The following is a 20,782-nucleotide window of genomic DNA, read 5'->3' on the forward strand; positions in this document are numbered from 1 at the left end:
GGGCATCAGTTTAGTGGCTACACCTTCCGAGATTTTTTCTGTCCTACATTGGTTGATCCGTCATCCAAGTAGTCAGTTTCACGAGCACCAAGCTGGGCTTTGCCCTGTGCGGGTTTGCAATGATCATATCGTTATGTTGTAACAAGTGTTGGAACTGCGCCGCTCCCTCCAACGACCACCAATGGTCATATTTCTCGGTTTGAAATCTGCTTTTGACTTCGTTGACCGTCAGAAACTGTCTGGCGGTAAAGATTGTCCTTTGTAAATTCTTGTCTCTTTCGTAGATTCTATGCTCCTACCGTGGACATTTACGTGTCTGCGACCAATTCTGTCCTCAGTTAACCAAATTCAAGCTTGCAAGTAAACCGGTCGACATGGACAACTGCATAAGTCGCAGCGGTCTGGTGAAAGACAGAATCACCTACCGAATTGGGAAGGCCAGGGCAGCATATGCCAACTTCCGATATTCGCGCCGCAGACGTGACGTCAGCTTGCGTATCAAGAGTAGAATGTATTAGTGCACAGTTCATGATAATTGATAGGTATAATGTTACTCAGAAAGTATATGCACTAATAGCAGTTTTTACTGTGGTAAATAGTAGTTTACAGTTACTAGTTGCACCATGATAAGTCAAAAAGTGACTTATCGTGTGTGGATAACTTATGAGAGATCCTGGGTGCAAGTCCGGACGGCGGGAACGTGTTTTCTCCGCAGTCTAGCTGCTACACGTGCTCCATAATCGTCCGTGGACTTGAAGTGTTTAGCTCACTCCATGCGCGCACGTGCGCGCAAGTATGTAACTTCTGAGGCGTTTCTTCGTGTCGGACTCATGAACAGACGGCCATGTGGTCGAAGACTTAAATCGTGACAAATGAGGATTTTTCTCATTCAATAATACCTTTGGATCATGGCCATCGGATCATAATTGTTCCTCGATGAACGCGTGCACCTAGTAACGGGAACTTTCAGCTTTAACTGTTGAGTAACTGCGGCATTCAACTTCGCTAACCAAAATGCTGGTGAGCTCGAACCATACCTTGCACTCCACTCTCAGTTCTATGGTAGCCTGTCAATGACCAATGATGTTTTCCTGTCAGGGAACATCACCCAATGCATCCAATTCAATTCAGTCATTTATCGGCCATTTCACGGAAATTGGCTCAACTCTGAAATCGACGAGAATTATGCGGTCAACTTGTGAGCTCATGGAGTTCACTCACTAAGAGCTGGTGGTCAGGTAGCCATACGCTGTACTCTGTCGAACCTCACACTGTATTCTTCGGCTTTCTTTTCGAACAGGACGAAGATGACGTCTATGGCGAAGTGAAGGAAGATGACGAGGAAGACGAGGCAGAAGGCGAGGAAGCTGTCGTGGAGATGACTCTTCAGTCGCGTTCGGCGGACCAGAATAAGGCACTGAGACACACAACAGAACACTTGTGTCCCCGAGATATCGATGCATTCTGGCTACAGCGCAACTTGGCAAAACAGTGCAAGGTGAGCGAAATGTGAGCTAAATTCATGCTATGTTAGTTCCCGACAGGTTTTCCTTTCCCCATAGCCCTTCCCAAGTTGTCTTCAGCTTGCTGGAGTTGCAGTATATCTAAAGGCAACCTCCCACAGAGTGGATTTAGCTGTTCTTACCCTTGTCAAATGTGCCAGGGCATCCGGAGACAAATAAATTTATCATTTATTTATGATTATTAAATCTTCTATGCGAAGGACTGTTTTTTGCCGCGTCTAAGTCAAGTGGATAGAATATCAAACGACATACAAGATATTGCCATAACACACTACTTATAAGGTTGACGAAAACTTCTCGACAGCTCATGACCGGTTATAATGTCCTTTGGACTTATCAGGTAGGTGCAGCCCTCGAATTTCCATCAGCTTTATGTGTTCTGTTTGAACAACAAGATGTACGCGACTGCGGAACTACACCTGTTTACAAATTAAGTTGGTGTTAATTGGCAACTCAGCTGGAGGTCAGTTGAGTCTCCTGTTGACAACTTTCTTTGCGAACGGGTATAGTTACACGGTCCCTCTGCATATTGAAGTCGCTCGAATTTGTACTATATCATATATTATATATANATATATATATAGGAACTTGTCAGGTCTACATTCGTGGGATTCGATCAGGCCAGGTGAAACAGAGCTTAAATGACTTCTGTAGGGAAGTTCGAACCGAGAGAGTACAATCTTGGTATGCTTTTGTTTGTTTGTCTTCGCCGTAGAAGGTACGCTAAATATTGTAGGCTTATAGTGTCTCGTTACGTGAAGTTTCCCAGGAAATTTGAGTGAGTGGGAGGTGTTTTTTCGATGTTTCACGGTTATCGTGAGTTACCTGAGATAAGATTTAAGTTGGAAGATGTTATTAAGATGGCTGATCCCTATGAACAATTCACTTGGTTTTTTACCTCGACAAGAATCATCAGGTATGGTCGATCATCTGCAGCCTTTTTCCAACAAGTTTCACTCTACCACATGACCAGTCTCAAGAAGCCATATTTCAACTTTATCATATGAATTGGTTCGAGCAATCACCCAAGGTTTGATCGGTGGCCGTGGTAAACGGCGTAAACCTATTCACAGTGCCACCCGGCCAATCATACTACATATAAAAACATGCTGTGGTCATCGTGATGAAGAAAAAGCGCGGGTACTTAAACGTTCCATTGCTAGTTCATCCAAAGGGTGGCTAGTTTCTCGGGAGGTTTGCCGTAAACCACAAGAAGGAAATATCCACTGTTGCTGTATCAGCTAGTCACTGTTCCCTTATAGGGTCAGTCTGCAATAAAAAATAGGAAGAAACGGCCGTTGTGAATGCTGCTCTCGATTTAAAGCAACTGTCTCACTTTGCTGTGGAAAGCCTATGGGAAGCATCGGTCTGCTTAAAATACTGTGACTGACCCTATATAAATTTTCGTGATAAGAAATTAAAAACCAAAGTTTTTCGGGTTTCCAGTTGTTTAAACCAAATTTACGCCTACACTATGTTTCCTATCTTCTTCATCGTCCTTCGACACCCTCTTTTCTACTCCCTCAGGATCCAGTTCTTGCACAGAGCAAGGCACGCGAATGTCTGGAAATTCTTCAATCAGCTAATGACGATCGGGATTTGGAAAATCGTCTGGTACGAACAGTTGGTTATGGTCAGTTTGACTTCGTCAAGTTGCTTCGCGTGAATCGAATGATGGTCTTGTACTGCACACTGTTAGCTCAAGCTCAATCACCTCAAGAGCGCAGTCAACTAGAGATAAAGATGCGTTCCGATCCTCAGCTTTCTGGGATATTGCATGAATTGCGTGAGACGGAAGGCTCGACGGATGTGGTTGCCGAAGAACGCCAGCGGAAATCCATACAACGTGTTACGCGCCTCCAGGTTAGTCCACATTGCGTGCATACTGGTTTTCCCGTGGTTTTCTTCTGTCTTGTTTGAACCTCATCCCAACTAGGCAGTAATATCTACGTTCCCTAATCTTGAGATCATACTGGATCTCATTCATCCTTGACCCCTCAGGTCTTTGTTGGTATCGTCCATTTGAGACAAGTTTATCCATATTGCCCCCGTGTAAAAGCGGTGGAAGTCAATCCAAATGACAAGATTGGATGGATTTTGCATTCAGAAGGTGGATTCACACTGTCCTTTGATCTTTGAGTCACTAAAGTGTAGCACACTCATTCATGTGATTATGATTTTACCAGTATTCAAATCAGGCTACAAATCATAGGGAGTGTTTTGTCTCAAGTGAAGAGAACCACTGGGTAATCGTCATACTTCATCATCAGCTGTAAGAATCGCGTACTTGTCACACAGTGGTTGTAGCTGCCGCAGTTTCGTTAACCGATGATTTGGAGAGTTGGGGTCAAGAGCTGCGCATTGGAGGCGGGAGCTGATAAATTGGCGCGTAAATACAGCATTGTCAGTGGACTGTTAAGTTGGAGGATTGGGAAGGGAGCTATGCATTGAAAGCAATAACTTTGGTGCACGAGCGCCATTGAGGGCGCGACTGGGCCATGTCTGAAATGTCTCTAACCATTAATGTGGTCTGTCTGAGACTCTCCATCCAGGAAGACGGCAAACACCAGCGCAACTGAGTTTGGTGGTATTGGCTTTTATACTTCACTGCGAAGTTGTTATTTGACCTCCCCTGGCTGGTTTCCACCCTTCACGTGGTTGTGCGAAAAGAGCCTTTCGAGGGAGTCGGTCGACTGGCACACGCAGCACGTGGCCAAGGCAGCGCAACCTATGCAGTGTGATCAGTTCATCTATCGAGAGTGAGTTATTTCTTCGGAATACCATTCGACGTACTTCAGCATTGATGATCCGGTGTTCCTACCAGACCTGGGCAATGCTCCAAAGACATCGATGGTTAAACACTGGAAATCTTTTGACGTCCTCGGCGCGCAGCGGCTAGGTGTCTGATCCGTACAGCAATATAGAGCCACACTTGACACACAAGCTGATGTCTCACCTACGCCACAGGTGACAGGTTAGCAAAATCTGTTCAGGCCTTCCCAATCCGGACGGAGATATCTTTCGCGAGACCACCGGGACTGATACAGCTGCCCAGGTAAACAAATTTGTCTACTACCTCAGTCGGTTCATCCGCAGGCATGAGGCTAGGGTTCGAGCCCACCCAGTCTTGCAGTAGCACTTTGCACTTTTCAGGCGTGAAGCGCATGCCGAACCGTGAGGCGTAACTATTTAGATTATTTAATTTTGTTTGCATTACCACGGGGTCAGATCCCAGAAGAGCTATGTCGCCTGTGTACTATAGATCTGTGAGCGAACGCCCAGGGAGCATTTCGATCCCACAAACACGGGAGGCTGCTAGTGAGTATTTCATGATCGTATTCATGACGAAGTTGAGCTGGAAAGGTGAAAGAAGACAGACCTGGCTGACACCAACTGATGTGGTGAACTCAGGAGAGAGTTTCCACTGGACCTTCACACGGGCGCGGGAGTTGGCATACAGCGTTTCAAGGAGGGTCAAGAATTTATGGGGTACACCTTTGCTCCACAGACGCTGCCATAGTGCTTGGCGGTCCACAGAATCAAAGACAGCTCTCAGATCAAGAAACACAACCAATGTTGGTTGCTGGAAGCAGTGTCGCTGTTCCAGAATCTGTCGGACGGTGAAGATATGATCGGTGCAGCCTCTTGCAGAACGGAACTCAGCTTGGTTTTCACGGATCTGCCTCTCCCTGTCTTCAGCCAACCTTTGAAGGATATGGCTTGAGAGCACCTTCGATGCCACAGCTAACACAGTGATGCCATGGTGGTTTTCACACAGCGTCCGCGTACCCTTTTTGATGATGGGGTATAACTGTCGAGATGTCCCATTCTTCAGGCATCTCTCTTCGTTCCGTATGGTACCAGTAAGCTTTGTCAAATGGGTCACTAGGGATTTTCCACCTCCTTTGAAGAGGGTTGGATACAGACCGTCCGGTCCTGGTGCCTTCTCACGCTTTAGTACGACTATTTCGTGCTTTATTTCCTCTTCCGAAAGGCGATCAAGGTTTACATTCCATTCACTAGTGTGCATTATCTCCACAGGCTGTGTTGAAGCGAGCCAACTTAACTGTTCTTAGAGGTGCTGGGCCCGTCTTTCCAGTCGACGTTTTTGCGAGTGAATTAATGAGCTATCTTTTTCACTTATCGTTTCGCTGACCGTTGCTTTCCTAGGGCCAGTCGATCGTATCAGTTGATATAGGGCACGCCTGTTTCCTGTAACAAAGGCCTTCTCCACACCAGAGCTCTCGGTCTTTCCTTAGACTCTTCACTATTTGGCGTTTGAGGGATTGGTGTGCGCCTGAGTACTTGTAGCCTGCTGGTATGGAGTTGCTGGTATCAGTCATGCGTAGCCATCTCGATGACATCCAATGGTCTTGTGGTCGAATTGAAGAAGTTGCACAGACAGCACTGAACGCAGCTAACATAGCTCCTTTCATACTTTGCCACGCTTCATCCGCCATATTGATATACTGTGGAGAGTTGTTGGGCTAGCTCAGATCGATACCGTTGAGCTATGGTATTTCTTCGAAGACAGTGGATTGGTATGCTTCTTTCTGGCTTGCGAGGGCCTGAAGGGAAACGAACTGTCAGACGTGCACGCACCATGGCGTGATCGGATTCAAGTGGTGTGCCTCAAAAGAAACGGTAGTCTTGAATTGTGCCTCTCAACCGATGGCTGATGGCCACTTGATCCAACTGGGTCCATCGTTGATTTGCACTTGGTGGCCGCCAGGTTACGCTGTGCGAACGTTTATGTTGAAAGTTCGTACTTGCCAGAAACAGTTCATGATCAGCACACAACTGAAGGAGTCGATCTCCGTTGTCTGTGCGGCGAGCATCGACTCCGAATCGACCACCCAAATGTGATTCCAAGAAGCTCAGACGACCTACTTGAGCATTCGAATCGCCTGCAAGGATCACAATGTCAGTGCATTTTGCTTGACGAATCAGCCCGGGTAGCTCTCAGTAGAAAGTATACTTCTCCGCCTCGGAACTGTAGTCCATTGGGGCATAAGCTGATACTACAAACAGGCACGGTTTTTTGTGCCGAGAGGCATTGAACTTGATTGAACTGAATAACCGGACGGTGCAAAGTCGACTGTTCACTGGGATCCAATCCAGCAAAGCGTGTTCAGCTCTCGGGCTGAGTGCAACTCTCACGCCATGTATTCCACGAGTCGTCGCTTCTGGGTCACCGGACACACGGAGGAAGAAATGTGAAAGAGCTGTGTTCATCCTTGACGTTGTGATATGCACAAACGTGCTTGGACCTTGTATGCGTGTTTCGGAGACACAGCATATGTCAGTTCTAACGGACTATCAGGTTTCAGCAAGCATTGCCTGATTGCCAATTTGACATAGAGCACGGACGTTAAAAGGTGCAATATAGAAAGGATTTCATGGATTGAGAAGGGTGTTTTTTGTTTATTGTTAATAGGCAGCGAGACAGTCAAATAACCCGGAGACGCTCGCTTGTGTTGTGGAAATGGGTTGGGAAGGGACATCGGTGGACGCCGAACTGCGCGGGCGAATGATACTTCCCGTTAGCCAAGGCAGACGAAGGGAGTTTAATTGAGGTACCTCACCTTGAGCCGTTGACTCATTCTGACTCACAAGGCAGTGGGTGGACGTAGGGTTTTGTTCGGGGACCCTGTCCTAGCCTCTGACTCAAAAGTCTGGACCGCGAGACAGTGGTTGTTAGGGCTTTCTTGAGGAACCCTTCCCGGAGCCAATGACTCAATGGTCTGATTAACTTGGCTGTAGGGGGCCGGCCTGGCCAGAGGGGGCAGAGAGTAGGACATTGCTGTCTCATTTCTGATGTGGCTGCCTTTTGAGCAGCACCGGACTCTTTGGTTTAAAAAAGTAGTTCGACCGTATTGGATAATGCGCCGGCGGTCGCGGTCAACCTTAGGGCGATCGGAGTGTGCCGTTTTTGGGGCCGACCTTTTCTAACGCATCCTTCCCCAGGGGAAGGCAGCATTACTACTTCCATAAATATAGACATGCTGGTCGCCTGGGGGAAACATCTATCGCAAAGAACAGTACGACTTCATCTCCAGACCGCCTCGTAATGCGACCACTCGCAGTATGGCGACTCGCTGTTCTTAGTCAGGTTGCTCCCCATTGGCCTTCCTGGTATGGTTGAAACTTTAGGAACTGAGTTGCAGCCAGTATAGCCCGCAGAATCATTGCAGCACAGAAGCCCGACCACCACGACAAGGCGACAGCTTTAGGTCGGGAACTGGTCGCGTGAGGCGGAGTGCACGTCCTAACCAGCGTAACCCATTAAGCGGTCATGGTCAACCGTTGGGCGATCGGAGTGTGTGGTTTTTGGGGCCGACCTTTTCTAACCCGTCCTTCCTTGAAGGAAGGCAGCATCGCTGTCCATTAATATGGATATATTGGTCACCTAGGGTAAATATCTCACTGCCTTCACACTACTGTCGCAGATGACAGTGCGACTTTACCCCGGACCGCCTCGTAGTACGGGGTCTCGCCACTCTTGGTTAGACTGCTCCCCTATGGCCTTCCTTGCATGGTTGCACTTTTTGGAACGAGTTCCTGCCAGTGTAACCCTCGGGATCATTGTACCACTCAAGCCCGACCACCAAGTCAAAGTGACAGCTTTTAGCTAGGGGAAATCGTCATGCAGCCATCTACCTACCTACTGTTTTACTATTTTAACACTGGGCCAGCAATTTTTTGAACCGCAAACCGCATGCCTTCCCACGGATATTAGTAAAAAGATGGAGTAGTGTGTGAAATGTGAGCTATCATGGGGTGCGCATCTTCAAATTCGATAGAACTGGGTCGTCGTTGATCGTAGGCGAAGCATAGACTCAAGTGAACTGAACTTCTGAAGATCCGTGTCCAATTTATTGTCAATGAAATCGAATAGGTTGATCGCTGTGTGAGACAGTTCTGCTGAATAGCTATGGATCAGCTCATTACATTGACTTATTCACTCATCGACCATATTGTATGACACTGCTCCCGATGATTTCGCACCTTGTTCGCTAAGTGGTACTTTGACTGTCGTCTACGGATTGCAGGAATTCATCAAGTGGTTCTGTTGAGTGGATACGGTCTTGAGGGAGGGTTGGGTAGCAATTTGTTAACTTTGAAGTTCCCACAGTTTCCTGTACTGGGAGGGTTCGACGGTTTCTGATGGTCTGGTGCAACCGAAATGTTCGGTAACATTTGATTTTCGATCCATGTGTTATTGGCGGCTTTTTTCAATTCACGTGCCACATCTGAACCGACAAAGAATGTGCTATTTTAGAAGGGTCTTTATTGGCCAGAACCTAATGTCTTTTTGTGAAATTGATCCGTTTCTCTTGCGTTTTTCTCAATTCTGGTTAACCGTCACGAGTCACTTGATAATCATCAATCAGCTTCCCGTATCCACAGCGCCGTAAAACAGTGTTTACGTTGTTTTTAACCCATCTCTTCCTGGTCGGGTCAGTAAGACTGCACACTTTTTTTCTTTTTTTGACCAAGGCGGATGTCGAACAGGAGAGTATGGAATCTGATGGTCTCCAAATGGTCGATGATGGAACAATCGGGATTGCAAATCTGGTCGATTTGGAGAGCTTAGCATTCAGTCAAGGCGGACATTTGATGGCCAACAAACGGTGCCAACTACCGGATGGGTCTTTCCGTGAGCAAAAGAAGTGCTACGAGGAAGTGCATGTCCCGGCCTTGCGCCCGAGATCTTTAGAGCAGGGCGAAACCTTGGTAAAAATAGAAAAGTTACCAGCATATGCGCATGCTGCGTTTGAAGGCTGCAAAACATTGAATTTAATCCAAAGTCGTCTGTGTCATGCTGCACTGGAGACGGATGAGAACCTGCTTCTGTGCGCACCTACAGTAAGTAGCGATGTTGTTATCAATCAGGCTTTTACCACAAGTTGGCAGTTGGTCCTCCCCTTGTGGTCATATACTGCTGTCCGCATATCGCACTACACTGATGTCCTTAATTTTAGGGTGCTGGGAAAACCAATGTTGCTCTACTGTGCATTATGCACGAATTGGGGAAATTTATCAACCCAGATGGCACTATCAACAAAGATGAGTTCAAGGTTATTTATATCGCACCAATGCGTTCGCTTGTCCAAGAAGTCGTGGGTAACTTTAATAAAGTAAGTTGGCTTACTCATATTTCAATGACTTGTCATAATTCAGTAACTGGCACATAGAAACCATGATTAACTGTTTTCTCAAAACCTTTTGGCGAAACATTCCATCCTAATTCCGATTGACCCTTGTGTTTGAAAGGTCCTTTTTAATGACTGATCCATTACCCCACCATTGTTACATAAGGATAGAGTAGTTCTGTCGTGTCTTAACTGTTGACAAATTTCATTATGCGTTGACCTACATCGACCATAGAAACCATCAAGGAAAGATTATAAGTAATCTTTTGCTCTGCGTCTTGGCGTATCGACCATATTTTCACGCTACGATGCGCTGAAGATCCGGTATATTTATCAGCTATTAGCAGTTTCAGTATTTCTAGGTTTGAAAACGGCTTTTGATATCAGCGCTGGGAACACCCGAACACCTCACCATTTCCCAAATAAATGTACTGGAAGCTCTCCTTGCAGGGATATCTGCTGTGAATAATTTCGCGCTTTCTGGACCTTAATTTGATCTCATCGATCTTATCGATATTTTGGGTCCGATTGTCCCGAATTTTTGACCGGCTAGGCACGTTGCACTGACATTATTATATTTCATGCATTTTCGACTGCATGTCTGGAATAAGTGGTCCTGTTGCTTGATGTTTGTTCGTTTTGCCAATATCCTAATTATCCTCAGCTTCTGAGCAGCTATGGTATCAAGGTTGACGAGCTGACTGGTGATCACCAACTGACTCGTGAGCAGATCTACGAGACTCAGGTGATTGTTTGTACTCCAGAAAAGTGGGATGTTGTCACCAGACGTGGTGGTGATGAACGTGCCTACATCAACTTAGTCCGTCTAATCATTTTTGACGAAATCCACTTACTTCATGATGATCGAGGACCCATCTTGGAAGCCATCGTCGCTCGAACCCTTCGAGCTGTCGAGGCGACTGCAGCTATCGGCGATGGATCAAGTGAACTGGGTGGTGGCGGTGGAGGCGTCCGTCTTGTTGGCTTAAGCGCTACGTTGCCCAACTACGAGGATGTGGCCACCTTCCTTCGGGTAGAACGTTCGAAAGGACTGTTCTATTTTGACAACAGGTGGGTAAACTGGGGTTCCAATTGCCTAGTTCGTCCCAGTTTTCACATGTATTATACTCAGTTCGTTTGGTTACACTGTCTCCCTTTCCCACCGTTTGTTTGTAACCCACTAGGATAGGATTTTCAAAAACTCCCAGCTCTTGGTCAGGCGAGATTTGTGAACAGTCACTGTGTTTCGTAGAATGATCTTATCATCCGGCCTACTCGCGACAGCAGGTTTCAACATCAGCATCCCATTGTCTGAATGCATCCCCGAGAGTCTTCAAACCGTTCGCAATCGCTATTTTGTTAGTCCCATAAACTATGACGACTCCATTGAGAGGTGCCTTCCGTTATCTCGCATGACCAACTTGACCTTGCGGTTGAGAGCTCGTGGAGTGTACAGTTACATCGAGTGTACAGTGCCGCAAATGCAGACTACCCCTAACTTGTAAAATCATTCTGCTGTGATACCCTTTTATGCTCATCTGCAAGCCACAATTCGATTGTTCATTCGGCATATATTCGTGGCTGACAAGCTAATGAAAAATGGTGAACCTGTTTAGTGGTTGTCAACTCCTGTCGTTTAAGTCTTCACGATACCTAAATCGCGAAATATGATTTATGATGTTAATTTACATTTATATGGGAAAGATTATATATATATATATATGTATATATATATATATATAATTACAATTNTTTATATGGGAAAGATTATATATATATATATGTATATATATATATAATTACCATTTGGCAATTTTCGAGCTTTCGTTGATTTATCTCTCACCATTCTTCCATCGCTACAATCGTCACTGACAGCAACATCAGGAAACATCAATGCTTCACTGCCGTACAACAATTTCAGTTTATTTTATTCGGGCCTTATACTGGGAAGAAGAGAAAATGGGACAGACAGCAATACCTACTGCCTGCCACGAAAATCCGAGGAATCTACACTTTCAGCCAGACAGTGTGCACAGAAACCGACAGCAAGAACGCCACTGACATTACCGCTCACTCACTATCTCCAGCCAAGCACATGGAGGGTCACATAGACTATTCTGGAAGGTGAACAGCAACGACACCTAAATTCTTCATAAAATCCTTTCCTTATCTTCTGCCATGTCAAATTCTGTCCACCGCTAGCTTTCCGACACTCCGAATTAGGCACGGAAAACAGTGCTCGCCAGGTGGGTCTTAACTCGGTATGCGTAACACGTGTCCCACCACCTTAGTTTGCAGTGCTACATGCATTTTAATGAAATACCGTCCACTTCACTCAAAATCCGTTTCCCAATCACACTGGGAATTCGCTGGTTCCAGCTGACTCCGGCTACAGTTCTGAGACACCCGTGGTCGAAGGCCTGAAGATGTCCCGGATCTCCGCTCCGAAGTGGCAAAGTCTAGCAGCCGTACAACAGTACAGCCCATAGTGTAGTGTGCTACACGTCCTTTGAGACCCAGCGATATGCCTTTTTGACACCACAAGTGACGCAGATTCTCAAGCGCAATTCCGATCTTTGAGAATCGAGGGATAACTTCGTCTCCATTATAATGCTACTTCCGAGATACGTATAGCGTTTCACAGCTTCTATATAATTACCATTTGGCAATTTTCGAGCTTTCGTTGATTTATCTCTCACCATTCTTCCATCGCTACAATCGTCACTGACAGCAACATCAGGAAACATCAATGCTTCACTGCCGTACAACAATTTCAGTTTATTTTATTCGGGCCTTATACTGGGAAGAAGAGAAAATGGGACAGACAGCAATACCTACTGCCTGCCACGAAAATCCGAGGAATCTACACTTTCAGCCAGACAGTGTGCACAGAAACCGACAGCAAGAACGCCACTGACATCGATTACCGCTCACTATCTCCAGCCAAGCACATGGAGGGTCACATAGACTATTCTGGAAGGTGAACAGCAACGACACCTAAATTCTTCATAAAATCCTTTCCTTATCTTCTGCCATGTCAAATTCTGTCCACCGCTAGCTTTCCGACACTCCGAATTAGGCACGGAAAACAGTGCTCGCCAGGTGGGTCTTAACTCGGTATGCGTAACACGTGTCCCACCACCTTAGTTTGCAGTGCTACATGCATTTTAATGAAATACCGTCCACTTCACTCAAAATCCGTTTCCCAATCACACTGGGAATTCGCTGGTTCCAGCTGACTCCGGCTACAGTTCTGAGACACCCGTGGTCGAAGGCCTGAAGATGTCCCGGATCTCCGCTCCGAAGTGGCAAAGTCTAGCAGCCGTACAACAGTACAGCCCATAGTGTAGTGTGCTACACGTCCTTTGAGACCCAGCGATATGCCTTTTTGACACCACAAGTGACGCAGATTCTCAAGCGCAATTCCGATCTTTGAGAATCGAGGGATAACTTCGTCTCCATTATAATGCTACTTCCGAGATACGTATAGCGTTTCACAGCTTCCAGTGTTACTTCAAAGACTGTACGTCCCGCGACGCATATGTCGAAGTACTGGATGTCCTCGGTCAGCTTTTCTATTGTTATTTGTGCCTCCTACTCGAAAATGAAAACAATGTCGTCCGGATATTCCAGGTCGACAAGATTCTCGCTAGAATAGATCTGAGTACAGGGGTTTTGGTGATCTCCCAGTGTTCGCTTCACTCCGTCATCAATAACGAAATTAGACGAAAAATGGAGAGATTGGACATCCCTGTCTCACACCACTGTTCATAGTAAAGCTTTTGGAGAGTTTTCCGTACATTACCGTGCCTACAAGTGTGATTACAAACAGCGCATGATATTCGCGAGCTTTTGGGGCATACGCTGTTGAGCCGGGCCCCTTCCAGGCCGGAATGTTGCCGTTCTTGGGTCCGGTTTTTTTACGCGCCTTCATACGACAGCATAGAATAGTAACATGAAGCGTATGATTATATTGTGAATCAAGCTAATTTCTCTGTTCCCACTGCGATCACTGTTTTTGAAAATGGGCACCAGTATCAACTCACTGTAGTTGGATGGGGTGGTCCCTTTCCACCAGATAGATGTCAATAAGTTAGACGAGCTCCGACAGGACTCTATCTCCATCTTTAAGCAGACTAGAGAGAGTTTCACGACAGCGGCAGATCGGTGATGCTTGTGTCAGAAGTTCCAAATTCACTATCCAGCGCTGTGTTATGGACAGGAATCAGGCAGATCACCTGGAGGTGGTAGTGTAAAGGTTCAAGTCAACGATTCGAACTCTTGTTTTTTTAAAGATAAGCAAGCCGTTTTTATCAGTGACTGTTTCGCTCACAAGAGTTTAAATTGAGCACTCGTACTAGAGTGAAGCTGCATCTTCAGGACTTCTCCGGATGACGAATAGACAGTTGGGTGATCTGTTTGCCTATTTGTGAACAAGCTAATTCCGCCGAATGTGCGGCTGTGAACAAGCTTCGGTATTTCCGAATGGCAGTTCAGCCTTTACCTTTAAAAAGCTGCCACTACTCATTGACATTCTTGGGTGACTTAAGACACGACGGAGACTGGGGAAAAAGTAAGGACGATTTAATAGCGACCACCGTCGCTTTTTACGACTGGATATTTCATCAGGTTCTGGCGTATGTAACCACGACTGAGCTTAACTGCAACCGGACGTAAATCTGAACCGAATAATTTTTGGTGCTAATGAGTGCCCCCGTAATTGGACTGCATAGTGTAGTTCAGATAGTTTTCTGACATCTAAAGTGCGTAGTAACTACAGTAGTGGTCACCCGATCATAGTGGATTCCAAACTTTGTGCTATGCTTTGCGGGTTAGGCTCTTTTACTAAGAACGGCAGATGGGGCCCTCAGAACAGCCTTCCACTTCGGTCTCGGAAACCAACTAATGCACATTCTACAAACAGATTGTGTAGTCCCTCACGGTGCTGTTTCACTCTTGTTCCAACTCTACACTACTTACTTATGCATACTTCCTGTGCTTTCTTCGAGCTTACTCTGCATTCACTTATTCATGCATTCTGCCACTGATTTAAGCTCCGGGGACCAAATGCCTCAAATGCCTCATTTGACGCAATTACCATCGTGGTCTCGGAAGCATGGTCCGGGTCTGACGGAAACCTCGGCTTGGCAATGCCAAGGTATGCTAGTTCGCTTTAGTTGGAAGGACTGTGATGAAGGAGCCGATGACGTTCCACGTAATACACAGGGTGGGCCGTGAATTTTGCGGTTCAGGGACAGTCTAATTCTCAGCGCTTCTTTTGCCTAGATATATACTGTGTGAAAACGGTCTATTGTCTGACCAGTAAACTCAGTCGTGGGGCATTGCTGCCTCCCAAAATGTAAACACACGGACGCGAAACTGACTAATAATGGCTGACAAGTCAGTCATTCAGCCAGTGGCATCATTGAATCATGGTCATTGTATTTAATATCCAACTATCCTGAGTCAACTTCAGTTAACCGATTAGGTCATCATCCTTAATTTCGACTATCCCTTCTCTGGTCTACGACTTTTCGTTCACCGAAGGTGTAGTTGCTGGTACATGATGTAGACTAAAGTAAAATGCATACACTAATGCGTTTAGGTCAACAGGCAGGTTTACTGCGCGTTCTTGGAAACTTCGCCCTAGATGCATACCGCCTCTATAATACCCGAATTCAAGGCTGTAGCTCGGTCATATGCCCGACTTATCCGCCTGCTTGCAGCAGAATATATATCAGCATCTTTCTGCGGACTCCGAAGCACCAGTGCTGGAACACAGGCGTCGGTATTGACCTTAGTGATCGGAGTTGCACTGCTACAGTGGAACTCGGGTCATAAGCGACTCTCTGCGATCGGAACAAGTAGTTCCTGTAGAATCATGGGGGCGGGTCTAAGACGGTTTCTTTATCTGTATGTCGTGTAATCGGCAACTCGCAGCACGAACACATCCGAACATGGTTTTTGACAGCCTCGGTATCCAGATCCAGAGGTTAGTCGTCTTTCTCCGTATTAGGCCAGATTAGGTGAGTTGAGCCTGGTGTCGACGAATAACTAAGACAACAACCCTTCCTGTGCAACACGAGTTTCTGGTTGGCTAATTTGTGCCCATTCTTTCCGATTCAGCCATGGACTCAAGGAGCATTCAAAACCTTTGTCCTTATCGGTTTTAATCCGTTCGAGAATATCGCTTCTTTTTAGTAGTACATCAAGAGGACAACATGTGAGCTCGAGATAAAAGGGATAGAGCCAAGCGTTCGCGAGGGTGGCTGCAATGACCGAATAGTCAGACCTAATAACTCCGCGTTCCTAAGTCGGAGAGCCAGTCGCTTTGGTTCACCGATCTGCCAACCACTAGGTATCGGCAGGCTTTGTTCGCATTCTTGGCAACCGCCGATCGATTCCGGCTGGATGGAAACATAGTGCCGTCATTTTTTGCAGCCTAATCATGCAGGAAGTCTTCGGTTTGACTTCGAAACTTCACAATTCAGTGGTTGGAGATCATCCGCAACTCTGTCCGTCTGTATGGTTGTATTATGGTCGACGTTTACACTCAAGTGGGGGTGTGACTGCTAATTCTGAAAGCAAAGATGGCTCTTACCAACCTGAGGGACTTGCAACTCGATATCCACCTTCTTTATCCGGTTTTGGGCTCGAGGACCAGTGGGTGCTATTAATTATACACTCTGAAAGGGCCGGAATCAGAATTCTGAGGTTGTGAAGCATAAACAAACTAAAACACACGGGAACTTCCGGTAATCAGACACAAGAAACTTTTCACACGTTTTCTTTTATTGTTTGAGGCTAGGTTTTATCTTAAGCTAGGCGGCCACATGGCCACATTTCACCTTTCTTGCGCTCCCAATAGGTAATTGGGTTTGGGCCTGGGATCATTCCCTACTGTTACTTTTCTAGGCTTGCACTCTCCCCACGTGTGAGGTCAGATGTGGTCTACCGCATCCTGGTTTGGTGGGAAAGCTAACTACGTCTTGGTTCATTATGCTTATCAGCCACTAACGGCTACAGTTGATAAGCCTCTGCACCTACTTGCCTGGCGGATTAGTGGGTCTTCTGTGTAGTTTCAGCTGATCGCCCATTGGCTGTTTAGATGCCCTATCAATTTCCTGCCTGCTGACTGGGAGCCCAGTCAGCGATACTTGGGTAATGATTTTATCTCCTGTATAACATACCCACTAATTCCTGCTCCGTGAAAAAAATTGGACGGCTTGTTATGCCGTTACCTTCCCTTGGGGAGACTGTGCTGTTTGAATCAGAAAGCCCTGCTACACAGGTTATAGATGACGAAATAGACCGCTATGATCTCACCAATGTGGACAGTCTGCAAGTTCAAGCATGTAAATGATGCCAACCAATAAGTGAACTGGCTGTTGGGTGCTTTTAAGAACAGTAGGATACCGAAAACGGCTGCTTACGTATTAAACGACTGCCATCCTGGGTTCCCCATACATTGATCCTTCTATCCGACGGCCACCAGCTAGCCTGTTATGTCTTGCTAAATTTGTGGTTAAACATCATTCTAGTTTTGCCTGTCCTGTGAAACCATTTTGCACGTCTTACTTTCAGCTATCGCCCTGTCCCTTTGGAACAGCAGTACATTGGGATCACAGAAAAGAAAGCTGTGAAACGCTACCAAACCATGAATGACATTGTCTACAACAAGGTGATGGAAAACGCAGGTCGAAACCAAATCCTCATTTTTGTGCACAGTCGGAAAGAGACTGGAAAAACAGCACGACAATTACGAGATACGTGTCTTGAAAAAGACACTCTGGGTATATTCATGAAGGACAAAAATGCGTCGGCGGTCGTTCTTCGTCAAGAAGCCGAACAAGTAAGTTAAGTGAAGGCACAGTTCAGCGGTTGAATTCAGTTCGTCCTTCCTCTTTTGTTGAGCAAGCATCTCGGGTGATTGGCTTCTCCAGGGAGGCAAGATAGTCAAATTTTTCAAGTCACAAACAAATTTTATATAAAACCCGTTTGTTCAAGCTTAATATCAATTGGCCTTTGATTCTTGAGCCTCTCTTCAAGCACTTACAACTTTGCGTGTCACGCATAAATCTAGACCACAGTCCATAGAACGGGCTAGAATAAAGACATGTTCTCTATCGTCGCTCCAGTACATCGGAGACAGCCTTTTGCTCAACGATAGTTGCTCAGGAAGTCAGTTACGCCTGGTTGTTGTTAGGTTCACCGGGTTGGCAGCTGGGTTGCAAACGTTTCATCACCAATCGAGGTGACGTCCTCAGTGCTAGGTTGAGTGGGTAAATTCCTCCTCTGTCTGTGCTTATATAGTTTCGAAACAGTATCTAATATCTCCGAGATGTGGTTGGTCCCGAGGTGATTTTCGCCCAGCTTGGAATCCGAGTTGCGCTTTTTTCGGTTTTTTATCTGCGGTTCTTTGCGTTCGGTCTGGACAACGGGGTAATCATCAACAGAAGAAAGTCGCTCAGCTGTGGCACCCTTTCTGTGCCTAACTACCATGCTAACGGAAGGAGGCACCATAAATTGAACGCTTGGTAGAAAAAATACCTGCGAACAAGGAAGGATTACGCTCTCGTGTATAAAATACGTCGCGGAAACGACTACAAGACAACCACGGTGACATGGAATAACAGTCGCATTCAAGCCTATAGACAAGTTGGGAAGAAGCCCCTTAAACCCAATGGCAAGACTGGATTCAATGAAGAAGACGAAAGTGATCTGCAAACTTGAATATAGCGAATGCGATAAACACTATGTTGGCCAACCTAGAAGAGAAACTGTCAATAGAATACACGAGCACAAGCTTGCCGGCAGAAGACGACCCAATGTCACTTGTTTCATTTCACGAAGACACAGAAGGACATCAGTTCAGTGGGCATGGTGTTGGAACACTTGGTCATGTAAGAAAACAAAACGAGGGGAAAGAGTTCACCGAGGCTTGATGCTCTACACGAAAATCACTCAATAGACACATCAATAACGACCAAGTCTATCGGCCGCCACGAACAAAAGAATCACACAGCTTCGGTTCACTACTGCTATGAACCACATGGGAAATCAAACAACCTAACGACAACCAATGGAAAGAAAATAGAATGTCATTCTATCAGCCATCCAAGTGGAACGAAGTTAGACCACAAATGAAGAAGTAAATGACTTCATCATAACAGAGGAACAGAACTGTCAAATTGAGACTGACCAACCAAATTCATCATCATCGGCAGCATGTCCTCAGTGCTCAACACCGATGCTTCACTGCCGTACAATCATGACTTATTTGAAAGCCTTATTGTGAAGAAAAGAGTAAAGGTGGACGGGGAAAGGACTTAATGCTAGCTTATCACAATCATTCCGAGGTACCTACACCTCCAGACATTCACTTAAGCAATCTGGATAGAAACTGACAACAAGAACGCCACTGTTATCTTGTAGTGTCGCCAACCAGGCACAGTGAGGATCACGCGGTCCCCATCCTGGAAGGCGAGTAGCACCGACAGCACCCAAGCGTTTCGTGATCTCCTTCATACTCCTCTGCCAAGTCAAGGGTTGGTCACCTCTCTGTTTACGCCACTCTAAATTGGGCATGGAAAACAACACTCTTCGGCAAACAATGGTTCGGCATACGCAACACATGTCCCAACCAACGCAGCTTCTGGTGCTGGACACATTCGTCATGGAAGTAATCGTTGCACAACCGAAAACGCGCTTTCTAACTGCCTCGTTACGGATTCGCCGACGCCAACCCACACGAGGTATGGTTCTGGGACAACGATTGTCGAACACCCGAAGACGTCTCAGTTCCGCTGCTCGAATAGGCCAAGTCTCGCAGCCATACAACAAAACAGCCCGTATTGTAGCTTGATACACACGTCCCTTCAGATTCAGAGATAAACCACTCTGAGGCCACTCTGTCTCAAATTGGAAAATGCGACCCGAGCCATGCAGATTCGTCCATTGACCTCATCTATCACACTAATCAGAACTAATGCAACTTCCAGGGTACGTGAAACGGATTCTCTGTAGGGCTCTTCTAAGCCCCATCGTATGCTCGTCTTATGTTTTCAGGTACACTACTTCGTCGTCCTCCTACTCTACTGCAGCTTCAAACTCTTTCAATATCCTCAACAAGACGTGTTTCTCCAAAGAGAGAGAAGAGATGTCAGACAACCGATCAATACAGCGTTTAGTGCTTGTGTGCGAATGGTCTACCAACGCAGTTCGAAAATGGTTCGTATGGTTCGAGCATGGCTGAATGCGCCTGTACTCCATCAGGCTAACGGTTCGTATGTGAAATTCAAGCGTATACAGGGTTGTGGTAACGGTATTTTCCCAGTTTAGTTCTCGGTCTAAGCCTCCCAAGCAAGTGTTCACATCAAAACAACCACCAAAGGTGCGCAAGGTATATTGAGGCCCAAAACGAAGTCAGGAACACTTGTACAGCGCTTCATATATAAAGCCATCATCATCAATCATCATCATCATCAGAGAAGAAAAAGAATGGGTGAGGGAGGGGACATAGTGCCCCTCGGTTCTGAGGCATCGGTGGTCGAATGCCTGAAGACGCCTCACATCATTAACCCGCAGAGGCCATGTCTCGCACCCATACGAACCCAGTCCTTCCTGTAGCCTAGTGTACACGATCTTTCAGATCCAGTGAGATGTCTTTTGAACGCCACAAGTGACGCAAATTAGCAAACGTGATTCGAGCCTTTGGGATTCTTGCACTGACTTCATCGGACACTTCCGTCAGAGCTAATGCAGCTATCGAGGTATGTAAAGTTTTCCACAATCTCCAGTGGTTCTCCTTGAACTGTAAGGGATATGTTCGCAGATGGCACGTTCTGAAGCAGGACTTTGCACTTTGAAGGTGCAAGGTGCATGCCAAAAGACGGTATGATGGTGGTCAGTTTATTCAACAGGGCTTGTATTTCACTATGATCTTCAAAGATGAGGGCGTACTACAGATCGACAAGGCTCTCGCCAGCAACAATTTGAGCACCGGGGTTTTGAAAACCGTCCAGTGTTCGCCTTATTATTTCATCGATGACGAAGTTGAACAAGAATGGGGAGAGTGGACATCCTTGTCTGACACCACTTTTT

The 20,782-nt window shown here is 46.2% G+C and overlaps 1 protein-coding gene across 1 annotated transcript in view; it reads left to right on the forward strand.

The window, feature by feature from the left end:
• Positions 1 to 1,293: 1,293 nt before the first annotated feature.
• T265_11628 (hypothetical protein) overlaps positions 1,294 to 20,782 on the forward strand; it is a gene marked incomplete at both ends in the record, with an annotated part of 41,848 nt that continues 22,359 nt past the window's right edge. Inside the window, 6 exons of the mRNA XM_009178332.1 lie at positions 1,294 to 1,498; positions 3,051 to 3,386; positions 9,024 to 9,392; positions 9,509 to 9,664; positions 10,344 to 10,750; positions 17,264 to 17,531. Of these exons, the coding sequence (XP_009176596.1) occupies positions 1,379 to 1,498; positions 3,051 to 3,386; positions 9,024 to 9,392; positions 9,509 to 9,664; positions 10,344 to 10,750; positions 17,264 to 17,531 (1,656 nt within the window). The remainder of the gene's footprint in view (positions 1,499 to 3,050; positions 3,387 to 9,023; positions 9,393 to 9,508; positions 9,665 to 10,343; positions 10,751 to 17,263; positions 17,532 to 20,782) is intronic.

This window comes from Opisthorchis viverrini (genome assembly GCF_000715545.1).
Source record: "Opisthorchis viverrini unplaced genomic scaffold opera_v5_548, whole genome shotgun sequence".
Classification (NCBI taxonomy): domain Eukaryota; kingdom Metazoa; phylum Platyhelminthes; class Trematoda; order Opisthorchiida; family Opisthorchiidae; genus Opisthorchis; species Opisthorchis viverrini.